Source organism: Onthophagus taurus, chromosome 6, assembly GCF_036711975.1.
Source record: "Onthophagus taurus isolate NC chromosome 6, IU_Otau_3.0, whole genome shotgun sequence".
Lineage (NCBI taxonomy): Eukaryota > Metazoa > Arthropoda > Insecta > Coleoptera > Scarabaeidae > Onthophagus > Onthophagus taurus.
This window is the reverse complement of record NC_091971.1, coordinates 30,212,397-30,231,455: the sequence shown is the minus strand read 5'-3', so window position 1 is coordinate 30,231,455 and position 19,059 is coordinate 30,212,397. Positions and strand designations below refer to the sequence as shown.

The 19,059-nt window shown below is 34.2% G+C and overlaps 1 protein-coding gene across 1 annotated transcript in view; it reads left to right on the top strand.

Moving 5' to 3' along the window:
- LOC111415508 (insulin-like growth factor-binding protein complex acid labile subunit) overlaps positions 1 to 19,059 on the top strand; it is a 118,352-nt gene that overhangs the window by 58,199 nt on the left and 41,094 nt on the right. The window contains exon 2 of the mRNA XM_023047231.2: positions 18,120 to 18,735. Within this exon, the coding sequence (XP_022902999.1) occupies positions 18,121 to 18,735 (615 nt within the window). The 5' untranslated portion in view covers position 18,120. The remainder of the gene's footprint in view (positions 1 to 18,119; positions 18,736 to 19,059) is intronic.

The following is a 19,059-nucleotide window of genomic DNA, read 5'->3' as shown; positions in this document are numbered from 1 at the left end:
ACTTGTTAATCAAGACCTTGAGCTACTCCAAACGGCTTGAAAAAATTGCTTTCTACTGAAGGAGTCAATATTATCCTGCTGATCATTCGCTGTGTAAACATTGACAATCAAATGCCTGCTACATTTATAAGGGTATCAAAAATTATGAGATCAATCAAGCTTCTCATCGATGGTAAAGAAGTTTCTTATGGGTGTAAATTTGTCAGACAACCTTCTTTAATCTCTGGTATCCAAGTCATCAAATCGAAAATATCTGAATAGAAAAAGAAACCTCTATTGAGACATTGTCTATCAAAAAATATCAATTCCACTTCTTTGCCCCACAACTGACCGGTTTTCAATCTATGACTCTGCCAGCATACAGTTAAATAAAGTAAACCCAAAAGTACCTTTATTTCAATAAAGGCGGTGCTTTTTACACACCGTTCCCTGGTGTAGTTTCCTTCCATTTAACTTATTCTTGGTGGCGCCTTGGACCTGAAGGACCAGCTGTCACTGCTCCAGGATAAATGCGAAATACAACTTCTCTAAACGATTTTACCTTATTATTCCATGACACAAAGTTTTAAAAACCAAACTTTCAAACACTTTTTTGCCGAAAATAGTGTAAATTAACAAGAAATCATCTCCCAAGTTCGCTCTTATCTTATCACTATATCTAACTAATTTTTGAGATATAATATTTGAAAATCACGAATAATGAAAAAAAATCATCTTCATTAAACTATTTAATCTTATTTCATGCTTTAATCTGTATAAGATGTTAAAGATAAAGTTTCAAATTTGAAAATTTTATAAAATCAATTGTTAAAATAGTTTCGAAACATTTAGTTTAGATGCTATCTAGATTAAAATATAATTATATTGTCGTAATTATAGAGTTGATATAAATTTATTGTTATGTACTATTTTCTTATTATAATTATAATAGTTAAGATCATAACTTATTCCCCTGTTCATTGAAATACATCCATCCGTCATTATAATGGTAGCAATTTAGCAAGAAAGAGAGCAACAGCGCTGTAAATTACTGCACCTGTAGTGCAAACAGCTTTCACCGGAAAATTAATAGTTCTTTATCTAGCGACAAAATGAGACGATTTTGAGAGAGAATTTGAACATTATCGAAAACGTATTATCGAAGAAGGTCAACAACAGCCGATACTTTTTCAGATCTAAATTTTAAATTACATTAAAGCAGTCGTGGTAGCTCAGTGGCGATTTGTCACCGGTTTGGATTGGTCCAAACCACGTGACCTATTTCTGGCCAACGTGCCTTGCACAAACGCGTCCCGTTCACTATATCACCCCAAACACATACATACTGGCGGCGATGGTTATTCTGTTTATTTCCGACGTCACAAGGCATTACAGCGGCTTTGGGTCGTAAAAGAAATAAAACGGAATTATCTCACTTTAGTCGCTTAACACTTCCCAGTCTGTGACGACAGAATTAGTGTTGTTAACGTTGCAAACGTGGCACACATATTGCCGTCTGGGTGTTTATTGTACGAGACAAGTGCACGCGCGTGTGTCCTTTCCGGAAACTGATATGCAACGTTTATGATTTATGGCTTGGACCCGATGTGTGTACGTATGCTAAGTAATCCCATAAGGTCTTGAAAGGAAGTGCACATATTTGCAGCTGAAATTGGATAAAGCTCCTTCCAGAATATTTTACATCCAAAACCATAAAACCTTGTAAAATAAATTACATCAGTTACACGTTTACAGCTTATTCAGTTTATATACGTAGATCTATCTTAATTTAGCGCGAAGTATTCCAGTTTCAAGTTAGTTAAATTGCATTTTTTTTATTTTATTAAATTCTAAAATAAAAGCAGCACCACAATCACAAGCCAGCCATATACAGTAATCGTTCCTGAATTAAAACACAACGAATGCAAAAGAATTGCTTTTTTATACCTCAGGCGTCACGATGCTCATGCGCCGGCAATAAATCTATTCTAGGATGTAAGCACGGAAAATAGAGGGCCCGCGGTAATTCCATGGCAAACATTCTACGACGTAATCACATAGATTGCGTCGTCAAAGATTTATACGACGAACACGAGGCGCGTAGCATTTTTATTGCTAACGTCCGTTCAATTCTAGCCGTTTTTATTCCAACCGCCTCTTATTGTTGCATCGGCTGTGCCAAACTACGTCATTTGTCTTCATAATCCACCATCGTGTCTTTCTCGTCGAACTTTACAAATGCACACTGAAACAACCCCTTTAGCGATGAGCAAAATCGATTTATACAGGATGTCCTAAAGCGAATAAGTTATGTTGCGGAAATAAACAAACTGGATGAATTCCGAATGAAATATGCTATTTACTTTAGAAATCAATGTTGTCACATATATTTGTAACTGGCATCAGAGATAATTTTTAAATCAAATATATCGCTAATTTTCATACAATATCTAAACTAAATTCTGGTCTATAATCTCAGAAATATATTTTGCAAGAATTATAGCTTGAGAAAAGAAATAAGAAACGAAGGAAAATGATAAAGTAAAGCAATTAGTTTATGAATGTAAACTACGCACTTCTAAGTCACAAAGCCATCCCTGTCTTACACAATCCTAAAGAAATCCGTCCGGTTTAGCATGTTACCACACAGCTATATAAATAGGAGACAAGAGGATGAAGAATAAAAAGAGAGTGGTAAGAGAAGCACCAACCTGAAGTGAATCTGAAAAGAGTGGAAAGAGATTTTACAGAAACTGTAAAGGTCAGAATGTACCATACAGACACTGAACAGAGAAGGAAAAAAGAAAGTAAAACTAGAGATTGAGCAGGAACTGCAAGGAGAGAAAAGAAGTTGGAATGAGACTTTAATGGTATGAAAGATACTAGACAAAGAACAAGAATACTGAAAAGAGATAGAAGAAAAGACTGGATATACAAGAAAGAGACTGGTCGAGATAGTCGTGAGATTGAAAAGATTGGTGATATAAGAAAGGGGCTGCAAAGTAACCAAAGAGACAGTGGAGAAACTGAGACGAGATAAAAATAAAGGAATAGAGAGGAATAACACTGTAAAGGCAAGAAAACGACTGAAAAGAGATTGAAGATGGTATATCTAAAGACTGAGAAAATAGAAAAATGAAACTGAACAAAAAGGCGTGATAGTGGAAACGCACTGATAGTAGAAAAAATGAACTGAACAGAGACTGTAAAGAGGTCACAGAGATTGATCAAAAACGAAAAAGCATAAACTGGGAACAGATGAATAATAAATGAGATTGACTAAACAGAGATTGAAAGACGAGACAAAGGTTAGTAATGGGAGAAGAAGTATGGAAACAGATTGTGTAGATAAGAAAGGAACTAAAGAGATAACAGGAACACTGTAAAAATACTTCAAACGCTAGAAAGATGCAGAAAAACAATGTCTATAATTGCTTCTAAAAGCGTCGTGTAACATATTCTGATAAAACGCGCTTGAGAGCGACGGTATAAGCATAATTATTCTGCGACGTGCCTACCCCTGTTTGGTACTGAGATAAGGCGTTTAATTCTTCAAACGGATAAACGATCATCAAAACCGCTAGGATTTGCATAAAACGTGATGCCGCTCTTGATACGCTATAGTGGGAAATCTGGCCACTTATAATATCTTCGATTATATACAAGGTTTTTAAATAGCAGGATTTTTTAAATGGCACCCTATATATTTTATTGTAAAATCTGGATGTGTGGATAAAAGTAATTCAAAGAAAAAATTAAAAAAATTTACTGTGTGCTTTTGCTATTACAACGGCAAAACTACTTTTGAAAAAAATTGAAACTTCTTCAAAAACAATTAACTAACGTTTATAATCTAGCAAGAGCAAATAATATTTATGAATTTTTAAACATTTTCCTACCCACTTCGACACATTGTCTTTAGTTCTTAATTCTTAGAATACTATTTAAGAATGCTCAATAAAAAAAATCCAGAAAAGGTACATCGGGTGACCTGGCTCGTCGGAAATAACTTTGGAAAGACGTCTAAGAGGTTCCGACATTTCTCCGCCTTTGTCAATTTGATAGTAGAATAACGCATACAAAACCAAAAGTTCGTGGAACAGCTTATGTCGGCATTTTCAGAATATCGCTTTCAGAGACTTAATTGGTTGAATTGTTTTAAAATGTAACAGGTAAAACTAAATTTGCATAAGAACTGCTTGGTAACAAATTCTGAATTCAATCCATCGTTTTACATTAAGGCAAAGTGAATAAACTAAGTCATTAAATCATGGATACTCTAAGTGTGGCAGAAAACGTAGAAATGATTTTTATTTATGGAGACAATGGCAGAAAAGTTGCTGATAGTATAGCTTTATATCTAGAACGTTTTCCTGATCGAAATACGCCTTCGAGAAGTACCTTTTACAGAGTTGTGAATGGTTTCACTAACACTGGAAATGTGGAATCAAGAAAAAGAACTTGGCGAGCAACTGTAACTACGGAAGAAAAGAAAATTGCGGTATTAGCTAGCGTTGAGGTAAATCCTCAAGTGAGCGCTAACTTGCACTTGACGCCTGAATATCAAAGACCAGCATTTTAAGAATATTAAAGCGCAACAAGTATCAACCACACCATATTTCATTGCATCAACAGCTTTATGGAGGTGATTTTGAAAATCGATTAATATTTTGTCAATGGACACCAGAGACCTGCATGAATGGTTTCATTCGCCCGAATGAAACATTCACAAAAAACGAATGGTGAACACTAAGACATCAAGAGCGCGCTGCAATGTAACACACGATTCGCTCAATATGGTGTAGTTAGAGCTTGCAATACCAGGATCCCGGACAATTTTCGTCCGGTATTAAAAACCGGTCTTAATAGCAAAATATCGGTATTTCGGTATTATTTTTATTTAGCACCCTCGATGTCTTCGAAAACGGCCGTGCTAGTTTGAAGTTGTGCTGGAAAATGACGTAGAGGATTCGTGTTTGTTATCTATTTTCTGTCCATTCTAAGTTTACATTTTCAATTGAAATTTTTTAACGTTTCATTAAAAAATGCTAGCCGGAAACGACCGATTGAAAACGGCCGTGTTTGTTTAAAGCTATGCCGGAAAATGATGTTGACCAAACAGAAATTTGTTATCTATCTTATGTCCGTACTAACCTCATTTTTTCAAGTGACATTTTTTAATCAGTGCAAATACCATCTACAAGAAATATCATTTTGCACTCTGACAGAATGTTGAAGATAACGAAGATTCAACCTTTGATGACGACAACTTAATTTCGTGTTCAATAAATTTGTCATACCAACATGCTAACAATAAAATACTCTCTGCATACAACAGCAGCATACAACATATTTCAGGTCAGTTTGATTCGTGTAATGCCCCACCAAATATAACAGTAATATTATAAGTCTGACAAACTACCAAGAGCCATTATGTTAAAGTTTCTTCCTTGAATCTGCACCTTTCCAGAAAATTCCAAAGCAGGAATTCGAAAGAATTCCACAGAGCTTCTAATGATGAAGTGTAATTTCATTTTTTGACGCGGCAGTGAAGTTGAACCTTTGGACCAAGTGAAAAACAACAAAACAATAATAGTATTCAGACCTTTAAGTTTATTGGTACTTTGTACAGATTCCTAATATCTTTCCATTTTTTGATTATCTTCTCAGATTTTGTATCTTATACTTTGTTGCCAATCTAAAAATATAGTAGGAATTAACCTGTTGTTAGTAGAGGTGACGCCGCAGACGGGAAAAATTCTTACAAATAGATATATTTAGTGATTGTAATTTAGTGAGTAAACTTTTTTATAGTAATACCGATATTAATACCGGTATCTAGGTTTTAAAAATTTTGAATACCGAATACCGGTATTGAGATTTTGGTCCGGTATTGCAAGCCCTAGGTGTAGTGCCGTTCTACAACATCAAGCAGTAGGCGTCTCTTTCATATGTAACGAAAAACAGCGAATCGTCAAAAGTATTCGAGAATCATTTCAAATGATTAATCGTTGTTATTTTACTACCGAACATAAATAAATTACTGTTAAATTGAATTTAAGACACAATTTAAATTTATGCAAAGTTATCTAAATTTGGCTAAACTTATACAAAATTGTCTAAAATATTCAAAACGTATTTAAAATTATCAAAATTTCACAAAATAGTGCAAAATGTTACTGAAATTATGTAAGCTTGTACAAAATTATTTAAATGCGTTCAATCTGTCTAAACTTGTTCAAACTCGTCTATTTTAGATGATTAAAATGTGGCTAATATTATCAAAACTTGGCCAAACTTGTACAAAATTGTCTAAATTATTTATATCTAAAATTATCAAAATTTTACAAAATACCAGTGAAAAATAATCAAAACATTACTGAAATTATGTATACTTGTTCAAAATTATTTAAAAGCGCAAAATTTATCTAAAATTGTTTAAACTTGTCTAAAGTTGTTCAAAACTGAAAAATTTTATGAAATAGCCTGAAATGATTAAATTGTATCTAAATTTGGCTAAACATGCACAAAAATGTCTAAAATTGTTGTGTCTAAAATTATCTAAATTCGGAAAACTTTACAAAATTATCTACAATTATCTAAACTTGCCCAAAATTTAAAAGCGCAAAATATCTATAGTTATTTAAACTTGTCTAACCACGTGCAATATTATCTGAAATTGTTTAAAATTATTCAAAGTTAACCAAAAACAGTGTTAAAAATCGTTTTCAAGAAAACGGAACTTAAAAGGTATGTATATCTAATAGGTGACACTACTAGAAGGCTATGATATTAACAAATCTAGTTACTTTTGTTACAAATTTGTGTGGTTTATTTTATTAATTTAAATCAAAGAGTGTCAATCAGTACGCTGTGAAATGTGAATTGGTAGTGACCAGTAGTGACTTTACTAAGTTCCTTAAATTCTCATCGAAAATTGTCATAACGAAGAAGTTTTTTTCAAGAAACGAGTGTGTTGTGAATCAATATGGATCTGGCAAATGTTGAAATAATTACAAAAATTAATAAGAGTGATTATCATATAATAGCAAAACCAAATAGTGTGAGTAAAATTTGGAATTTATTTGGTCTTATTAAAAAACAAGATGACAGTATAATAGATGGAATTGTTTATTGCCGAAAGTGCAACAAAATTTTAAAATATAATGGCAAGCAAACCTCAAACCTCGTTCATCATAGATGTTATATTGAAAATAATAATATTGGCGAACGAGAAATAACACATGTAAATAGTGAAGACACAGAGAATGTACTGCATGCCTGTTCTCAATGAGTGATTGAAGATTTCGTCGGCCTTTTTCATCGGTAGATGGAAAGCCTGAAATATTAACATTGATGAGCTGATTCCGAATTCGACAACAGTATCACGTTGTGTAAACGACATGGCAACGGAAAGAAAACAACAAATAACTCGTGATTTGCGCCCGAATTTATTGCCGAAAGAGTATCAATAACTTGGGACCAATGGACCGACAATTTTGTTAAAAGAAACTTTTTATGCGCCACTTTACATTTTCACGAAAATAGCATCCTCAAAGAGTTAGTTCTAGGAACCAAAACAATGGATATGGAAAAAATCGAATTACTTTTATCGGATTTTGAAATTAAAGATATGAGGAATGTGATATTTGTAAGTGATCGGGGTTCCAACATTGTATAGGTTAACAGATATACATTTCTCAATGTTAAATATTTTGGTTGAACTTTTTGATAAATTTGACATAACTAATAGGAAACTGCAAGGAGTAAATTATGTATACCTTTCAATGAATAGTTTAAGACAAACATGTACCTACACAAGTAAATGAAGACACCCCACCTATACGAAAACTAAAAGAAAGTATTTTGAACCAGATTGAAAGTAAGTGGCTTCCAAATTTAAGCATCTACCACAAAGCAGCTTGCTTCCTGTATCCCCCAACGAATTCTTTCTTAGAACCAAATATAATTAACAGTGTGAAAGATTTCTGCATTGACACAATTTTATGTAATGACAACATTATACATACAAACTCTTCAATTTCTGAAAACAATACTAAAAGACAAGATGAGGATTTCAATTTTTTCTTCTTAAGTGTAATTGAAAATCGTCAACTGTCCAGTAGAGAAATTTGATGACAAATTTAAAATACTCCTCCTGGTTTAAAAACCGAGTATAATAATGGTTACTTAATAAATCTATTTGTGGTGACCTTCACGACCTTGATAATAGGGTCAAGGTCAAAAAATGTTGTAGTCATATGGTTTCCCCATTCGCACAGAACAACTTTCATTTGGTTCATTTTTATATAAAATGAACCGTTTTCGAGATAATCGCTTGTCTCACGTTAAATAGACCACCCTGTCCTAGATATAGGACTTTCATAAACTCGATCGTTATTCATCTACCACTCAGTTTTTTTATTAGGGACAATGTAACAGGGAATAAAAGTTTCGATCTCGACTGCTATTAATGCATTCTTTTTGATACTTGTTTTACCTCCTGTTTTCCTAGCGAGCCCTTGCTTCCCCCGCATTTGTCAATAGAGATCTCACATTTGTTTTTTAGTGTACTTGATCTTGTTTCAATCGACATACAGTTGTTTTCCAGATTGTGTGACTTTGCGCACCAGCTATTCTGGTTGCCTTATTGATCAATTTATTGTTTTACAGTATTGCTTATAAATCCCGAAGACCGAAATAATAGTTCCTAGATCATTAAATTTCGATACTTGGTCGATGATAGTTTAATGTTAACTACTATTTTGTGCCTACGGGATTCCTTTGCTATCGTCATGGTTATGGTCTTGCTTATCGAAACTTGCATATTTAATTCTTTAGCTACAATGTTAAATGCCCGCGTTAGTCACTATAGCAGGCCATCCTCAGTATCAGCCAGTAGGACGACATCAGCTGCTAAATATACGATCTCGATATTTTGTCCATCTATATGCACATCTACTTGCTCAGATGTTTGTGTATTGATTATAATTGTTGTTGTGTTACAAATGTTAAGTTATGCTGTTGTCTCAATGATGTTGAGACAACATGTAGGGTGTTGTCTTGTAATTCTTTTATCACGTCTGCCATCCGCACTGTGTAGCTCGCTTTGATTAAAGCAATGAAATAGAGGAATTTGATACACTTTGATACAATTTGATACACAGATTTGTTACACTCTATTGCTTTTTCTACAAACTGTCTGACTACAAAAATGGCATCAATGGTAGAGCCCTTGTAGAGCGACATTTCCTAAAACCTTGTTCTTCACTCATTTACATATTATTAGGGATATGTTGACTCAACAATCGGGCGAAGTGCTTCCGAATTAAGCTTTATACAAGAGTAATTCCGCGATACTTCTCTATATCAGTTGCGCAATCCTTTTTGGTGTAGTGGTATACTTTCCAAAACGGTATTAAAAAGTTTAGTTAGTTTTCTGCTCAACTTTCGCCACCATGATTTAATAACTCCTTAGTTATATCAAGCAACGATTGTCATCATTGCTCCCATCTCTTCGGTGGCCTTTCTACTGTCCTTCGAAAGTCCTAGGAGTCCTAAGGACTTCACCTCTACCGCTCCTAGTTTCTACATTCTTGTACTTAGTTTCATATTCTCTACATCCTTGTCTTTGTTTCTCCAAAATACTTGACAAATGAAGAGAAATTTTTTCTTTTTTCTTTCAATAGTTCTATCTACTGATTTTGTTCATATATACACTGATGTTAACGGATTCAGTGATATTTTCGCCACTATTTACACTGTTTTGGGACAAAAATTAAATTTTTCCATGATGAAAATCCACGGATGATATTTATTGACAGAGATCGATGCGGCCTCGGATTATTCAGTTAAGCTTTTTCAGTGATTAAAATCGACCTTTGACAGTTTAATTATTAAAAACTGATTGACTAAATTTTAGAAACAAATTCCAATTGAATTGTGGTTTGCAAAACCACTTTTCTAATTGACGGAAATGAATTTAGATATTTAAATTCGGCACAAAATGTTGAAAATATTTTGGACACTAATTAACCGGTATTTGTCTTGAAACCGTATTTGGACCTTGTATTTTTGAAAAATGACCAAGGTAGAAGGACTAACTAACTAAATACGGTCAAATACGGGTAAATCGCTCTGAAAATACGACCGTGTAGTTATTTCTCCTTTTTATTCAAATATAGTTGCGTTGTTCCAAGTGTATGTTCTTGTACGGTGAAGTAGTTTTGACAGGACTCAAAGCTTTACACGCAGTTTTGTATGTCCTGAAATATTCGGGGGTAAATACACAAGAGCGTGACTTTTAATCGGATAATTTTATTTTTACACGAACGTTTTGTTGCCAAGAAAATAACTCGAAATTAAAAGCATTTTGATTGAGTATATTATTGGAGTGTATTAATCGGCCAATACTAATTTTATGTGATTTTTAAGGATTTTAAGAAAGTAAAATGTAAATGCGATAAAAAAACTAGGATCAGAAGAACAGGATCAGCGAAAAGAGATTTCAAAGAGAACTTGAAAGAGAATAAAGTGATAAGGCAGATAAAAGAGGGAAGGTAGAAAGAAATTGTAAAAGCAAGAAAAGAATTAGACAGAGTACAAAAATACTGACAAAAGATAGTTAATATAAGAAAAAGGCATAGTACATATGAACATAAACAAGGAAGAGAAGTAATAATTAATTGAAAAGAAACTGGAAAGAGAAGAACGAGCCTGAATAAATACTTTAAAAACAATATAAAAACAGGGCAAAGAAAGAGAGATATTGAAAAAAACGCTTTAAGGACAAAAAATTAAATAGACAAAGGAAAAGAAGATTGGAAAGAGACTGTTAATAGATTGAAGACGGAACAGAAGTTAGAAAGAGAAGGACACGGAGCAGATGGAGCAAAATTGGAAATCACTGTAAATGCAAGAGAGATACGGTTTGTTTTCCACGTTAGATTGGAATATTTATTTCGCGTGAGGATACTTATGCCACAAACCATTTGAACATTTGATTCTATTGTGGATGAGATTTTCTGTATTGTTACTGTAAGCGTAACAGGAATAAGTCCTGACTTTAATTTGAGTCAAGATTTTTTGGATAATTTTATATCATTACATAATATATGTCTCGAAGAGCTCATGACTGATATTTCCAATTACTACCTAGAAAAGTTTAGCAATTGCCCTTTGGCAAAAATGCTCAAACTAGACAATTTTAAATTTTGATTTGTGATTTTTTTACGTACAGTACAACCAAATATTACTTACGGTTTGAGCGGAAGTAATAGTAGCTTTTTTATATCAAATACAACATCCTGTATATTTTCATGGATTTGGATAGAGGATTAAATAAGCTTTTCAGTAAACCCCCCATTATCAGGTTTATTATTATAATTATTAGGTTAATTACCAAAAATACAAAAATTAAATAAAACAAATGAAAACAAATAATAACTAACGTGGAAAATAAACTCAATTTAAAGCAAATGCTCAAACTGTCGCCTATCTGCTTCATGACATTTACGAAGTCGAACAATTATTGACTCTTGGCCATTCCCCAACATTGCGGAAGAAATTAAACGAATCTCGTTACGTATCCGCTCTTTTAGGCAATTTAAATTATTCGGCCTGTTGAAATAGATCTTCGATTTTAAATAGCCCCACAAGAAAAAGTTTAATGGGGTTATATCGGGTGATCTAGGAGGCCAAACGATACTTCCCCTCCTTCCGATTCATCTGTGAAAGTCGCATCTAAACATCATCAAACATTGAGTGAAAGTGTGGAAGCGCACCATCTTATTGGAACCAAATTCGATTGTCTGGTAAGTCACGATCCTCTTGCTTGGGATAGATGGCAACTACAGCGGGAATCAATTCTAACTGAAGAAACTCCAAATAGCGTTCCCCGGTCAACGTTTCTTCAAAAAAAATAAAGTCCCAGAATTCGGGTATCAACAATTCCCGCCCACACATTAACTTTCTGTGAATACTGAGTATGTTCTGAGTATTTCTGTAATACTATGTCCTAGCATCCAATGTGGATTTTTTGTTGCCCAGTACCTACAATTTTGCTTATTAACAGAACTATTACGTATGAACGTGGCCTCGTCAGAAAAGATTGATATTTGAACATATCATTGAAATATCACAAAATTAACATTGTCTTCTAATTATTTTTTGCAGAATTGGACTCTTCGGTCAAAGTCGTCTTCTAGTAATTTCTGGATCAAGTGTTCCACATTTCTGGCATCCAGAAAACTACTTCCACCTTAAGTAAACATTTGTCAATGTTAGTTTTTTAAAGTTACTAGTAATTTCTATATAATTTGGTATACAATGATTATAATATGCAGTAGTCCGTAAACAGATTTTAATATTCTTTTTTGTTACCGGTTGTCGAAATTCTGTTATTGCAGCTATCTTTGCTTCAGATAAAGCGAATATAACTTTGCCCAATTTTATGTCCTACATAAATAATTTGAGTTTTTCCTCACTCACATTACTTTGCTTTTATTGTAACACCGATGTAATGCATAGCTGTTAACATAAGTCGCAAAAGATTCAAATGATATTTCCTTATTATGAGATGAACTATTGTATCACCCAAATATGGTTCGGCAAGTTTATTAATAATAATAATAATAATAAGTTTATTGCCACATAGCTAATACAAGAGAAAAATAATATATATGTATACATAAATGAATAAGTAATGCATGTTGACAAAAGGTCAGTTTATCGCCAAAGGCGATGTCTTCCAAAAGACCCAACCAGCAACGTATACGAAAAAAAAAATCAATATGGCTATATAAATAATTCAACATTTAAGCAAAAAGAAGAAAAAGAGCAAAGAGGAAAAACAACACAACGAGTACAGTTGATAGAGAGGAAGAGAAAGAAAAAGAGGAGAGAAGCAGGCGATATCAATAGTTAGATTCCGATAATTGTAATGATAATAGATAATCCCTTAAGCAGACCTTAAATGTCAGAAAACTACGAGTGTTGCGTATTTCCATGGGTAAACTATTCCAAAGCTTTATAGCCTGCACCGTGAAGGATCCATGATATCTCTCGGTGCGATGAATGGGAAATATAAGTAACGTATCAGACTGTGCTCTAGTAGGCAGACCGCAAGACGACATGAATTGAAAGTTCGTGTACAAGTATCCTGGGGTCCGAGAAGAAAGTATCTTATACAGCGTTGTCAGTATACGGAATGATCTGCGCTTTTCGACAGTCAACATTTGAAGGTGATTACGATATTGCGTAACATGGTCGTACTTACCCAAGTCAAAAATAAAGCGTAGACAGTTGTTCTGCAATCTTTCTAATTTGTTACGGAGGGTAATTGCCAGGTCGGGATACACAACATCAGCATAATCTATGTGGGGCAGTATTAATGAGTAACAGAGATTACGACGGACAGCAAGGGGAAGAAAGCAACCAAGTTTACGCAAAGAATGAAAACAAAAATAGACCTTCCTACAAACAGACTGAATCTGATACCGTCAAGACAGCGCTGAGTCCATCGTCACCCCCAAGTTTTTGACCGTATTGGTGAATGTTATACATAACATTGTCACCGAGTATCAGTTGCGTATCATTGGAAGAATAAAATTTTGCAAGTAAAGGTTTTGAGCCGAATGCTATAGCTTGCGTCTTGGCAATATTTAAACTCAGGCCAAAACATTTAGACCAGTCAAGTATCCTGGACAGATCATCATTAAGCCGCGCCATGGATACCGGAAGCTCATTCACAGTTGCTGAATTTGGTAACACTGTTTATAAAAATTGAAAAGAGTAATGGACCCAATACACTTCCCTGAGGCACATCACTACGACTTTGAAACACAGAAGAAGAAGATGAATTATCACGCACACAAAAGGAACGTTGAGAAAGGTATGATCTAAACCAAGTAACGCACTCAGGGGCAAAGCCCATAGCAGACAGAGACGACACCAGTAAGCTATGATCCACAGCATCAAATGCTTTGCTGAAGTCCAGCAAAACTAACAAGGTTATTCGTTGATCGTCACAGCTACGCTTAATATCATCAGTAACCTTGATGAGTGCCGATGTGGTACTGTGGCCCGGTCGGAAACCAGATTGATAGTCTGTAAGTAGTTTATGCTCATCAAGGTAATCCTGCACTTGATTGTACACCAAGCGTTCAAGTGCCTTAGATAATACGGAAAGTATCGATATTGGCCGAAAATCACTCAATCGAGTAGGGCACTTAATCTTAGGAATGGACACAACGCAGGCCTGTTTCCAAATTGTAGGAAAGGTCGAAGACTCTATGGAGAAATTAAAGATATGAAGCAATGGTGGAGTAATTACGTCCAAGATGGGAAGGAGTTGCCTAACACTAACATCGTCAGCACCGACACTTGTAGAGCGCGTTTTTGCAAGAGCGTCCCGAACCTGAGACTCCTCAAACATGGTGAAAGAAAACCGAGAGACCGATTTTATTATAACCTTTCAGAATTTTATACATCAATCTTTGGAAAGATTACGGAGCAGGTTAAACGTCAAAGTTGGTGGTTGCAATACTCTGGTGTGTTGTTCAGGTATCGTAATGGCGCTTAAAGATCGACACTATTAGCGGTGTTGATTCGTTACCGTCTTACTGCTATCTTCATCCTTGGCGAAGAACATGAAATAACACTTGTCCTACTTGTCCTAATTGCTTTTAAGTCAAGCTATTTCTTCGTATTAAATTTTTCGTACTCTTGGAAATTGTGACGGAGGCTTGGTACGGAGATCTAATCTATTGCTTTCCATAGCCTAATTCCGCAGGACTAAAACCATTAGCTGCATGTGGCGCACTTCCTCTCATAATTCTTGATCAATATGCTTTGAGTATTCTTTTAAACACGACAGAAATCTATTTACCACATTTGATTAAAATGGTGTGTTGAGCTCCTCCTGCATTGTTCTTTTATAATTGGAACTGGACTCACAAGCGGTTTCACGTTGTCTGTGCTTTTTCTTACTTGCAATATTTTATTTTGTTCTTGATGTCTTTGTTAAGTCGACATCCTAAATAGCCCCTCTAGATATTATAACAATATCTATTATCATAATTCGTAGATTTCTTTTTTGTTTAGATTTTCTTCCTCTATTAATTTATTTTATTTTTCTTTCCGTTTAGATTCTTTTTGCTCTTAATTTCTTTTACTTTGTTCTACCTGAATCCTTTACTGATGTACTTTAATTGTCTTGTTTTTAATTTGGTTAATGCAAATATATTCTGTCCATTAACTACATCACTGCATAATTTTCACGTTTTATTTGACAATACGAGTACCTGTTTGGTAAACTGCAGCTTCTGTTTTGTCTTCACTATCTTTCAAAATGTTTACTTCCTTGCTATATGGAGCAAATAATTCTATAACTACTACTTCCTTATTTCCTCTTGCTTTGATTTGATCAAATATTTTTTGATTTCTTAAAATGACCTATCCTTTGCTAGTATAACACTTCTTCCTTTCCCATCTTCTTTCCTTTCGTTTTTGTTTCCGTATTAGAAGCATTGTTCTGATTTGTTTCTGTTTGTATTGTTGTTTTATGTTCTCGCTCAAATTTATTGTCTACATTTGTCCCCTTTTCAAAATATAAACATCCGCATGTTCCGCTGTTTCTTCACTTGTATTCATTTTGTTGTGATCTTCAACCCAATATCTCCTTTGAGGTATTCATTATTCCATTACTATTGAAAAATGACTAATATTTTTTAATTGATAAACAAACTCCGCACAACTTTGGTTAAACTGCTTTTGGCCATATTTAAATTTGGCCGTAAAGATATCAGAGATTAACTAATACTTTTTAATAAACTGGTCCTGGCTTTATCATAATCATTTGAATCTTCTTCCCTTAATCTAGCGACAACTTCATTTGCGGCCGTTGACAAAACACTGGCCAGTCTCAGTAACTCATATTACCGTCATCTTCAAATGGTTGTAAATACTTCGTCATATTAAAATTTATGATACTAAAGTTACCAACATTATCTAGTAATTGTCACAAGTTCCATGCGCCCTAAACTGCACAACAATAGCTGGGTACGAACACTTAAAATGTACGTAATTTAGTAAATTGTACCGGAATAGCTATTTCTTTGACGAAAAAAATCACACCAAAGTCTCTTGTAATTCGTTGTTTTAATTAATGGATTCCTGTTCTGCAGACTGAGTAAACGACTTAACATTCCGAAAATTCTTTGCATTTTGTCGAATAATAGAGAACCTAAATCTACTTGGAGTTTTATTACTATTTCGTAATAATGCAAAGTAATTCTCCCATACGATTTATATCCCAATATAATTCCCATCCAATCGACATAATCTGTATGTTTGAAATCATGTCATGCAATGATCATTTCACCATTTCAGCTTCTACTGGCGAAAGTTCGGGTGGAATTAAGTAGAAGAAGGTAATTCAATTTATGCCCCTCGGACATATTTAGGTTTATTTAAATCAGAAATGCCGTAAAATGTGACCGTTATCTGGATTCCAATTCCAACATATTGTAACCAATTCGGTGACTAAACTTACTATGTTCCAAAACAACTCCCTATAAATGGACAATGTAGTTGTGATTAATATTTACTAGCAAACCTTATTTTCCCAACTGTTCATAAAAATAACCTAAGTTATTATAAAAATTATGAAATCATTATTTGTGTCATAGAATAAATAGTAATAAATGTAATGAATAAACAATGTATAAAATTTTCACTCACAACAAAACACAATATCATAACTCGAATCTCAGAAGCCCGAATGATGTGAATACCCCTATTTTAAGGGGTATTTTATTATATTTTATGGGCGTTAAAAAAATTTCCTATTAAAGAATGCTTCTTGGAATAAAAAAGTTTTAATCAAATTTTTTATATTTATGTATAAACTCGAACATAACCTCATTTTTCTAGAAGACAAAACGAATGAATTTGAGGTCATGTTACTATTAGTGCGTTGTACTCGTTTACTGCATTTAATAACTGTTATGGCTGTTATGCAAATAAGCGTGTGGAATCGTTATAGTCGTTGCCAAATCCACATAATAGTGGGACTATTTATTTCTGATCAATACTAGTAATTGTTCAAAATGGTTTTAGCTCTAATAAAAAAAATAATGTTTTTTGTGTAAAACAACTTAATCATTGTACGAATTTTATCTGCCGCATGTCCCGTAAAAATTTTAGTTACAGCAAAGTTAGTCTACGTGGTTGTCAAAAAGTTGCGAATTATAAATCACGACACTAATTGCTTCGACTGCCCACGGTGGTAAAATTTTAACGGAACATTTTCCAGACTTTGCAACTAGTTTTCGAAATAGTTTTAATTAACTACCTTTAGGACATTTTTAAAATTAATCTAAACTTATTCTGGATTTTAGTAAATTATGCGAAAATAAACATCACCACCAAAGTAACTACGTTATAATTTTCTATGATCCTGTAAGAATCTTAAGAGGAATTCAAATTCCGCATTTTCTAGTCTCACAATTAAAATTAAATTTGCATGGTAATCACGCAACGTGATATTATCTGAAGTCTTGGAATTAGAAGAAGAGAATTGCCAGCGTTGGTCGGTTCTTATGAATATTTAACGTGAACCGCATTAAATCAGTCGAAATTGGTTTCCGTTTTCCATACGTTTTCACGTGGTCCGTACCTAACCTAGGCGACGATGGACGTAGTTTCTCCTCCATAATGGCAAAATTTATTTGTATGGTTTGCCTGCGACACTAAAGAGAAAATAAAGCCATAATAAGGAATATATGCGAGAAATTGTTTCCCCAGCGAGGCAATAACAATGCTATCGTCGCGTAAAATAAAGCGAACGGAACGAATTTCGCTGTAGTAGTAGGTTGGTTGTGCCGGCATGTGATGGATGTGATTTCCCAAACGGCCTCCGGCACTGTGTTATTGTGGCACTTTTCCTGTCATGTCGATGCTACTGCGTTTTAACTCGGATTGCTACGTCCTAGAGCTTTTTGATGTTTTATTATTTAAAGGTACATGGTAAAATTATTAAAATTATTCACATCAAACGTTATTACATTTTAATTCTTTAAACCGTAATATAGTAGAATTTAATTAAATCCAATTTAACAGTTTTTTTTTTGTAATTTCAGAATGCTCTTGCGTTGGCATGTAATCTCTCCATGTCTAATTCTTCTTTGGCTCTACCCAGCATATACAATGTGTCCCATTGACTGTCTCTGCAGAGTGGATGAAGCAGGAAAACGTCGCATCGCCTGCACTAAAGGTGGAATGATCGATCCAATACCAACATTTAATATGGACCCGGATATGGAAATACTCGAGATCAGCGCACCAGACCGTGAATGGAACATCTTAACGGTCAATTCGATTTTTCAAGGTTTTAAAATGCTCGAAGAAGTGCATATAACTCGATCGAACATCGTTCAAATCGGTCAACACGCGTTCTGGGGCGTACCTTCCATACGCGTGTTAAATTTGACCCACAATAACTTAACGACGTTGTTCGATCACAACTTTCGAGGCTTGGTGAATTTGGTGGAACTGAATTTGGACGACAACGCTATCTCGAGAGTGCCATCAGGAGCCTTCCGGCACCTGTCGGAGTTAAGGATCTTGTCCTTGCGCCGCAACTACGTACGAGAACTTTCACCAAGACTGTTCATCAAACTTAGCAAACTGCAGGTGTTGAAAATTAGCGAGAATCCGTTGGTCGATCTTGATCCGGAAGTTTTCAAAGACGTTCCGGTAAGATTAATCTCCTCTTTTAAGCTTTCCTTTGTTCACTAAATGGGGACGGGTTTAACTCTTGAATCTTGTTCCGAGAAAATGGGAATGTTTAACTTTGTTTGAATTGCCTTTATATTTGATAGAATTTAAAATGGTAAATTAAAAAAGACATTATTATAAAAAATTTACCACTACAAATACCGACTTCATAACATTACAGGTAATACTATTATTGTAAGTTTAAGAAAATTCGGCTTTTAGTTGGAATTATATCCAGTTTATCATTGACAAAGGAATAACTTTAATTAATTAATTTATAACTCTAAACTTTCGAGAAAGCAA